Source organism: Stomoxys calcitrans, chromosome 1 (genome assembly GCF_963082655.1).
Source record: "Stomoxys calcitrans chromosome 1, idStoCalc2.1, whole genome shotgun sequence".
Taxonomy (NCBI): domain Eukaryota; kingdom Metazoa; phylum Arthropoda; class Insecta; order Diptera; family Muscidae; genus Stomoxys; species Stomoxys calcitrans.
In genome coordinates this window covers 138,976,031-138,986,467 of record NC_081552.1, presented here as the reverse complement: position 1 = coordinate 138,986,467, position 10,437 = coordinate 138,976,031, and the positions used below count along the sequence as shown (strand labels likewise).

The window sequence follows — 10,437 nt, the reverse complement described above, 5'->3', positions numbered from 1 at the left end:
TAATGCTCTGTTTATAATGGGGAAAATGACAAAAAGAAATTTTAGTGGCAACGCTTGACATCATTTTTGTTTTATTGGTTTTAATGGTTTGTTTTATCTTTTTGTTGTTTTATTTATTTGTGAAAGAAATAATAAAACCATAAGTGCAGATAAAAAGTCTTTTGGTATGAAAATAAAAACAAAATATAACTGTCAAATTGCGCTCGCGGAACAATTCAAGATTTCCGCGACTATTCCAAAAGCAGAATAGAGTACCAACCCTTAAGGCTGGCACTACGTTCTTTTTTACGGAAAAACTTCCGAAAATCGCTCTTTCGGTGGTTTGACAAGGTTGATTTTTTGCGTTTCTTTGGCCAAAATGTTGCCATTTACATATAAAAAATAATATGGCACCAACCAATTTATCAGCTGCTTACGAGCATTTGTACACACAAATGTGAGTGTATGAAATTCATGTATGTCTTGTAATTTTAATCAGAACCCACCCCTTCGCAATTAATATATAATGAAAAACAAATCAATTTAAAAAGAGACAAATGCAGAATTTATTTTTAAAAATAATTAGATTTTGTAGTATTTTCACTGTCTTAAGTAAAATAAGCACAACTTTCCAAAAGCCTTTGTCAGCATCTTCTACTTTAATCCAAATATTGTTGTTGTAATTGCAAGACCAAAAGCGCAACACATTCGTTCGCAAACGTTATTATTTCGTACAGATTGATTGAGTTACATGTTGTGAAAGAAGTATTTATTTTTCTTTTGAGTATATTTTCTTATATTAAAAAAATACTTTCTTATCTATGCATCCACAAACACTTTATTTTTTTCCAACCAGAGTACGTGTGAGCAACATCACTAACACTAACAAACACCCAGTTACAATTAGAAGTTTCAGTTCCAATTTACGTTTATTTCGCGTAAGAAAATGACTTGTTGCACAGCGACTGTGGTTGTGTTTTTAATGGGCGCCCCGAAATGTAAATTTTCCCTAGATGAAAAAACAAGTTATGACGAAACGAACACATTTTGGCAAACTTTTCGGTTTATTTTTTTATATGGAGTTTCAACGCGAAAACCGAATGTAGTACCGGCCTTTACTTATGAAGAAATGTTCATAAAAGTATTATGTTTTCATTGAGATTTTTGTAGTGTATTAAAAAGTAACCGTGAAAAATGAGTGTTTTCAATAGTGGAAAACGTACCGGCCTTAAGGGTTGGTATTCTTTCCTGCTTTCGGAATAGCCACTGAAATTTTTAATTGTTTCGCGAGCGAAATTTGACAGCAATCAAATGTTTCTGTTTCTACACCTTCTGTTTCTACACCTAAACACGTTTCATTATCTGCACTTATTGTTTTCTCTATTTTATATATATATATATATATATATATATATATATATATATATATATATATATATATATATATATATATATATATATATATATATATATATATATATTTCTCAAATAAATAAAGAAAAAAGTGTCATTGAAACATACTAAAATGGTGACGGCAATAGTTTCAAGTGTTGCCACTATCGTAGTTTTTTGCCATTTTCTTCTCTATAAACAGAGTATTACTTTTCCGCCGATCCTCAGCCAACGTTTCGCCGACGTTTTTTTTTCATATTCAGCTTGACAGCATTCCGCTCGAAAAACTGAACAGTATACTTAGCTTAAGGGTTAGTATTCTATTCTGCTTCGAAATAGCCGCTCAAATTTTTAATTGTTCCGCGAGCGGAATTTGACAGCAAGCAAATATTTTTATTTCCATGCCAAAACACGTTTCTTCATCTGCACTTATTGTTTTTTCTATTTTAGATGTTTTTCTCAAATAAATAAAGAAAAACGAACCATTGAAACCAATAAAACAAGCAAAAATATGTCGGCGATAGTTTTAAGTGATGCCACTACAATAGTTTTTTTGCCATTTTTCTCACTATAAACGGAGTACTACTTTTCCGCCTATTTTCAGTCAACATTTCGCCGACGTTTTTTTATATGGAGTGTGTTGCGGGACACCCTAATGTATCACACGAGATGACATCAAACCTTAAGGAAGAAAAAAAATTTGCGTGGACCTCCCGGGATGTGAGGCCACGACTCCTACGTGGAGGCCTCCAGAGCCACGATTAAATCTCTAGCTCCCGGCGAGAGATTTGCTACGGAAGCCGGAGAGAACTTCTGGACACCCGCGAGACGGCAGCCACGGTATATTTGGCCGCTTGGTGGTCTGCCGTGTCCAGTGGGCTATTGCGGTAATGATGATTTTGTTTTGTTTGGCAGGAATTTGTCTGTCTTCTGCCTGTGTACAGCTTATGGCGGGAGGAGCATGCCCCTTGCAGTTGGGGTATACTGCAGCTCTCCAGTACCCCAATTAATTCCAATTGCTGACATGGGTGAGTGCAGCACTTAATGTAGCTGTGGACTCCATCACATATTTTGTACCCACGAAAATTGTGATGCTGTCCTCAGCAGCATCACGTGTTGCATTCACCAATGTTCAGGAATTGTTTGACTTTTTTGATTATTTCCATTTGCTGGCATGGGTGAGTGCAGCGCATGATGTAGCTGTGGACTTCATCGCATATTTTGTGCCCACGAAAATATGGATGCTGTCCTCAGCAGCATTTTGTGCTGCATTTACCGATGCCAGTTTTGCCCCAGGAATTGCTTGGTTGTTATAATTTGTTTAATTTATGTATTGCTGCAGCCTCCGAAATGTGTGTGCCAGAAATGAAATGTGGTTTCAAGAAATCAGCTGATATTGAAATGACGTCTGCCATCTGACAGCGTTGCCACCCTCCCTCTTAGGAGATACACTGCACAAAATTGTTGTTGGCGTAGTTAGGTTGGTAAAGCAGTTCATTCATCAAAACCACTTAAGAGAATTTAAATTAGGGGAAAGCTAGCAGAAGAGATTTGACGATTTGGAAGAAATGGGGAAAATGGAAAGATACAGAATATGATCAAATATGTCTTCACAGAAAATAAGAAATGGCTTCAATGGCTTTTGAGTGAGAATTAGCCTATAAAAGGGGGTCTTGGGGGAAAATGCCATATTAAGTTTGGTTCAATTTGTGCTGTGAGATAGAAGTGGAAAATTTTAAAGTTTTTTTTTTGTTATTCAAGAAGTTGATACGGGTAAAATTGTTAATGACAGTGAATAACATTTTTTGAAATTAAATGCGTTTTTTTTGTAGTTTGCCTAAAGAAAGGAGTGTTTTGTGCCGGGATACGAATTAATTGTTTGTTTGTTAATTTGTTTCCGATTCAGAGTGATAGAAGGTAGGTTTGATATTGATATTTGCTATGAGCAAGGGCAGAAAGTGAAGGTTATTTTTCCTTTTTTTAATAGGAAAAGCCTCCTGGACGTCAGGGGGCGTTTAATTTTCTATAAGACTTCCTGGAAATCTTTTCTTTGCCAGACGTTTTTGGTTGTATGTGAGTCAGCAGCACGCCGGAAACCACAATAACAACATAAAGCAAGGTATCCACTAACAAAGGCATAAAAAAAAGGTAGGCCGTCCACTTTTCTTAAGTAAATTGCGAAGATTTGAGTGCGTGAACCAAGAGGATATAACAATATCAGGGAGCGACGATAAATCCTCCAACCGTGGTGTTCGTGAAATATCAGCGCGTCACCCGGTTGAGGTTATGCTCCATCTGTGGGAGAAACTGATCGTTACGTTTTGCATGCCAATGTGATCCCTGCATGGGATTGGCGAATCTATTATAAACCCTAAAAGCAAACACCAAATCATGAAGTTATCTTTGACCAGATAAACGTTCCCAGTTCACAACCACCAGTAAAGACATATTATCTGCCTGACGGAAATCGTCACAAGTATTGGTGGCCGTTGTTAGACCCGCCGAATTTATAAGGAGAAACCTTAATACCTTTATTTGTTCATTTATATCTAATAATTTATTATTTTATTGTAGTGCGTAGATAACTTTTATTATTTATTTACATAAATTTCTTTTATTTATTCTACATTGACATTTTTTTTAGTTTTTACCCATATTTTACCATATTTTTTGTTAGGGAATTTGCAAATTTTTTTTTCTCCACTGATTTGTGGAACTTCCTGTAGGCTTCCACGACTATTGATTGAGCTCAATTATATAGGCAGGGGCAGGGAAGGTTAGAGTATGTTAAAGTAGACTATTATTGTCAAAAGAAAATTTGAGTGTTATATTTGCAAGTTCTCCAGTCTTTTTATTCTACGTGAGGTAAGTGTGGTGGCTTGAGCGGGTTTCAGGGGTCATGTTTTGAAGGAGAGGATGTCTACATGACCATGGTAGGGCAGGGCGACTGGAGGTTCCCATCTACCTCCCCCTTAGGAAGAAATCTGTGCTTGTGTGTTAGTGTTGTCTTGTTTGTTAGAGCAATTTTTTTTTATTGATGCGACCCCAGGGCAAAAGATGATGGGATGGGACCTCCCCTGAAGAGGCGACGAGAGCTAGCCGGTGCCCAAGTCATTTTTGGCCGCAAATAGGGGCCTCGTAACAAGTGTGACAGCATTCCGCTTGAAAAGCTGAACAGAATACTCAGCTTAAGGCAGGTACTATATTCCATGACATAATTACCAGATAGCGTACCGTAAACAGCTGAGTAAATTTTTTTCGCGCGAAGGGCACTATCTGTCAATGAGTTCCGGTTGTGTGTGTGTATTGTATTGGGTTGCCCAAAAAGTAATTGCGGATTTTTCATATAGTCGGCGTTGACAAATTTTTTTACAGCTTGTGACTCTGTAATTGCATTCTTTCTTCTGTCAGTTATCAGCTGCTACTTTTAGCTTTCTTTAGAAAAAAAAGTGTAAAAAAGTATATTTGATTAAAGTTCATTCTAAGTTTTATTAAAAATGCATTTACTTTCTTTTAAAAAATCCGCAATTACTTTTTGGGCAACCCAATAGTTAAGAGCCATAACACACAGCCAACGAAAAATGGCGCGATCTAGCAACATACTCAAAATCAGAGTTGCACTAGTCACAGATTTTGACAAATAGAGGACTCATTATTTTGTTGTTGGGCAACTGCCACTATCTGTAAATTTATATATCTAAAAAAAGGAAATCAGCGAAAAATATCGCGATAAGTGAATATCGCGATATTTTTCGCTGATTTCCTTTTTAGATAATAGATTTTAAAGCAAAAATACTTGCTGATTTCATTCAGTAAGCCATTCCCTAACTACTTAAAAAAATTGAGATTCCATTGTAGGATATTGTCCGGCTTTGGACCATTGTTTGATGCTTTCTATTCGAAGAATTGTATAGCAAAAAACATTTAAAAATTCAACAACAAGTGTGTTATTGCCAGAAGCATTTGACGGGTTTCCTCTATCGCGGTAAAATTTAAATAAAATTGTTAATTTATTTATTATTATGATATTTGTGTAGTTTTTAAAAAAGTAATCGGGAAAAAAAGGGTTTTCAACGGTGAAACAAACACAGTACCAACCAAGTTATATTAATTTACAGGTAGCGGCAGTTACCCAACAACAAAATATTGAGGGCATTATCTGTCAAAATCAGTGATTAGTCCAACTCTGATTTTTTGTATGTTACTAATTCGCGCCATTTTTCGCTGTTTGTGTGTTATGGTTCTTAACTATAATACACACACACAACCAAAACTCGTTGACAGATAGTGTACATCGCGAGAAAAAATTTTACTCAGCTGTTTACGGTACACTATCTGGTAATTATGCAATGGTACCAACCAAAAAGCTAAATGATATCATTGAAATTTTTGTACTGTTACAAAAAAGTAATCGCAAAAGTCATGTATTTTCAACTGATATACAATAGTACCGGCCTTTTCTGTATAAGTTGAAATACAGTTGGCAGTTGCCCAACAACAAAATATTGAGGGCACTATCTGTCAAAATCAGTGATTAGTGCAACTCTGATTTTGTGTATGTTACTAGATCGCGCCATTTTTCGTTTTTTGTGTGTTATGGCCCTTAATTATAATACAAAAAAAAAAAAAAATACTCAGCTGTTTATGGTACACTACCTGGTAATTACGGCATGGTACCAACCAAAAAGTTAAATGATATCATTGAATTTTTTGTACTGTTTCAAAAAAGTAATCGCGAAAAACACGTATTTTTAACTGTGAAAAACAGAGTACCAGCCATTACGCCGTTATTTAGGGAGCGATCTAAACATTAGTAAAGTTACAGTTTTTAGAACAGTTTCAAGAAAAACATGAGTTATACGATTTTATATAAAAAACAGGCCAGGATTGTTTGCTATTAATTAGAATAGGATGTTTTTTACTATGTAAGCTTGATGATAGAACCAGTAATTAATTACCATGTTTTAATGTTGAACTTTTTAATAGTTTTTATGTAGCAAACGGCATTTTGGTGTTATTTGTAATATGTTTGGGTCTGTCCTTGTATTGCCTACGACAGTTTTTAAGGTCCAGAAAGTCCAAACTTGGAGCCAGAAATATAAATGTTGTGAACGTTGGCATATTCCATCCATATTGCAATGCTGGTGGTGGAGGGGAAAGAGTATTATGGTGCGCTGTAAGGGCATTACAGGTAATAATAAAATACGCTATCCTTGCCAATAATTTAAAAGGCAAACCATTCTTTTATTTCTATTAATATAAGAATGCCGATTACTATTAGTTCTAAATTTTTATTTATAAACCACTCAACAGCTATAGAATTATGACAATTGTATACAAAAAGGTTCCTCAACCAGTTTACTCAGTAATAGTAATAGGGTAGGAAATCCTTGCCAGCATGTAATATTTAGTAAATGTATTGCAAAAAAATGTTTATAAAAGCAAGTGTAAAATTATCAATGGCTTATCTCCGATATATGTTCAGAAAGCTTGTTTTAAAGCATATGGCTATGTATTCCCCAACTACAACAACACTTGCAGATATCTGATGAGACAAAATTTTGTAAATTCTACTTGACCTACATACAAGACATTGACGAAAATGTCAACAGGATTGCACTAGCGGGGTCATTGAAGATAATTGTCCTCTTCGAGAAAGGACATCAGCCCAAGGAAACCCCTGGATGACCGGGCAGACTTTAACAGACATCGTTGTAAAAAAGTGGACGTTTATTGGGATGCGTATTACACACGGCTCAAGCAATACAATAGAATATCAGAGCGGCAAAATATCCCTCCTGGAAGCTTTTCTAACAGGTCGATAGCGTTAATGACGCCGCCAAGATGAAAAAGTTTCTCTCAAACCCCATGTCCAAACTGAAACGTTAGTCGACGACGTGTGATAAAAACGTATTTTCCACATGATAGAATGGGACTCACGGATTTTATGATCAACAGATTTTATGATAAAAGAATCCTTGAGGAGCTTCAAACCATTTAAGTCACCTGTATTTTCACAGCGTGTCTTAAACTTACATATACTCTGAAAGTCTGGCAGGAGACGAGGGTGGTATATATACCCAAGCTCGGCAAGGCACGTTGTGCGACACGAAAGGCCTATAAGCCTTGAAGCCGGGTTAAACAATATGCTAAGGAACAGGTGAATAATTTGTGGTTCCATGACATAAATATAAGAGAAAAAGTGGCACAGGTCATCCCACAGAGGGCATTTTATCACCACTCCTATGGGTGACCACCATAAACAACATTACGGATGCCGCCTGGGGAGGTATTTGAACCCATTTGTTGCAGTAGCCACATTTTTTATGTAAAGGTGGCGATCCTCATCAAGCTCCTATAGGTGAGCAAGCTCGTTCCGGTCCAAAGGACCAATCGCCGCTGGAACAGAGTGGCCATTGGTTATTAAAAGGCGCCAATAACTCGCCTTGTCATTTCGAGCATCATAGGCACTCGGTATTTGTGCAAGAGTCGGTGCCGCCCGACCTCTCACTGAGACTCTCCGCCTGATACTGCTAATTGTCCGCGACTGCCGTTGCAGCTACTCCGTATGGAGCATTCCACTGTCCACAACACCACACATCCACACATCCAGCAATAAACACCACACATATTGGTGTTCAAGTCACTCGCCGGCAGCACTTGGGGTGCTGACAAAGAAACCTTGTTGATAAGGTACACAGCAGTTGGCTGATCTGTGGTAAGTTAAGCAGCGCCAGTGTGGTCCTGTCAGCGTTGTGACAAGCAGTGGAATAATATACAGATCTGTCAGAATGCCGCCCTTCGAACTGCGACGGGCTGTCTCATCAGTTCTCACGAGGACCACCTCTATCAGGAGACAAAGATGCTTCCCGACATAACTACATGCTGTATAAGCAATGCCTTCTGGGCTGTTATCGCAGAGACCATCCAATTCATAATTTTGTGGATAGGTATTTACCGCCCAGAAGTCTTAAGGTAGATGTACATGATCTAGCGAGTGAGGTCCAGCGCTACAAGAGAGAACCTCTAGATCAAGCGGCGTATCAAGCGGACCTAGACAACATTCATGCAGACGCCTCCCATTGCACCTGAAGAAATTAATCTCTCCCGGCTAAACAGAGTAGTTCTGGCTCAATCACTATCCGGCAGATGCAGCCGCCTCAGTTCCTACAGAGCAAAGATTGATGACAACTTGTAGAATATATGTCCCGATTGTGACCAGGGACCACACGACACACGTCACCTGTTTAACTGGCCAGCCAGACCTCGTCCCAGCCAGACCACTCGTCTCTGTCCCAGATCCCTCTGGACGCACCCCATCTTAGTCGGAGAGTTCCTGGATCTGGACACTTAACAGAATCAAGCAGATGAACGATAGAACACAAACCAGCCTGTGTGGTGCTCACAGCTATCCCGTGCCAGGCTACACAGACGATGTTATAATACATCTAACGGATAAGGATCCGAACTAGCTATGCAGAAGAGCCGAAAGGGTCTTGCAGATGGGAAACGACTGGGCTAGACCTAAGGGTCTATGTTAACCCAGAAAAGACCTTCTGCATGTTCATGAGGAAGACAAAGGTGGGTCAATGTAATGCACCCCATTTCCTAAATAGAACGATTTCGATATCTGAGAAGGTCAAATATTTAAGTGTGATCTTGGACAGGAAACCGAATTGGAAGCGTCACATTTAGGAGCGTACCGAGCAGTCTCACAGATGTTGGACACTATGTAGGAGGGCCGTAGGCTCAAAATGGGGCCCGAATCCGAGGCACTGGCTCTACAGGAGCGTGATTAGACCAATACTTATGCCTCAGTAGTTTAGAATAATACAACAGTTTCAGCAATCCCATGACAGCCGGTTGTACGTACCAGATTGGCCCGATGGAGTCTTTCATCTGCAAGGGCTACCGCGTCAGTGTACAACACACTGCTGCAACTACATCAACACTTTCAGAGAAGATTTTGTTTTGACATAGGCGGAGCGATGAGAACCACGCCCACTAGAGTACTGGAGACTATTCTAGACATTAAGATTAAGTGTGAGGCAGCCATTGCGGCTATTAAACTTAAGGCGATGGGAGTTTGGACAGAGGATAGGAGCAGCTCATACAATCGCGGTATAATTGAGGCGACAATAGGAAACCAGAAAGGAATGTAAGAGGTTTCCGAGGCACTGATGTCAGCGCCACAGTCTTGGATTGACGTAACCCTAGTACTGCCATTTGAAAGTTCATGTTACACGGATGGATCAAAGCTAAAGGAAAGAGTGGGCCTGGGGTCTACATTGAGAACCCAGGGGCAGATATCTGTTTTAGACTGCCTGACCATAATGCGATCCTGCAGGCAGAGACCTGGGCGATCACGGAATGGTTGAGGTGGTGCGGTTTTTAGCCCTGATGGCTAATTTACTTTACAGACAGTAAATTAGCCATCAGGGCAATAACAACCAGGACGGTAAGGTCACGAACAGTCTTGGAGTGTAAGAAGGAGATTAATGCCTTCCCTGAGAATGGTACGATCCGCATTGTTTGGGTGCCGGACCATAGCGGAGTAACTGGGAATGAGGGAGCGCAATTATGCAAAACCGGTGTGGCAAGTAATAACATGTGTAGGGGATGTGGGGAAGATGATGAGACGTTGGAGCATTTCCTATGTCATTGCCCGGCGTTCGTGACTAACATGAACCAACTTAATGGCGTGGTGTGGAACAATTGAGGATTTTGTAAGTCACACGGAATTCCTAACTAAATTAGAGCGCACAAAAAACTGATTACTATTTTAGGTGTATGTCCATAGTGGAATAGGCGGATTAATATCCGCAGCCCCTTTTCAACCTAACCTAAAACGTACAAAATTGTACTTTCTATACGAACTGAGCTAGAGCTCCGAAATTTGAGATACACATCGCCTTGACAGTATATTCGGCCGACTAGAACAATTTTTTGTAATTCGTACATTAAGGTACGAAATTGTACTTTCTTAAACGATTGAGCTACAGTTCTCAAAATCGGGATTCAGTTACTCCTTGACAGTATATATCGATGAGCAAGACATTTTTTTTG

General features: G+C 39.0%; 1 protein-coding gene across 1 annotated transcript in view; it reads left to right on the top strand.

Moving 5' to 3' along the window:
• The first annotated feature begins 6,144 nt into the window (after positions 1–6,144).
• The window catches only part of LOC106088058 (GDP-Man:Man(3)GlcNAc(2)-PP-Dol alpha-1,2-mannosyltransferase), a 99,617-nt gene continuing 95,324 nt past the window's right edge, over positions 6,145–10,437 (top strand). The window contains exons 1-2 of the mRNA XM_013253356.2: positions 6,145–6,296; positions 6,358–6,562. Of these exons, the coding sequence (XP_013108810.1) occupies positions 6,283–6,296; positions 6,358–6,562 (219 nt within the window). The 5' untranslated portion in view covers positions 6,145–6,282. The remainder of the gene's footprint in view (positions 6,297–6,357; positions 6,563–10,437) is intronic.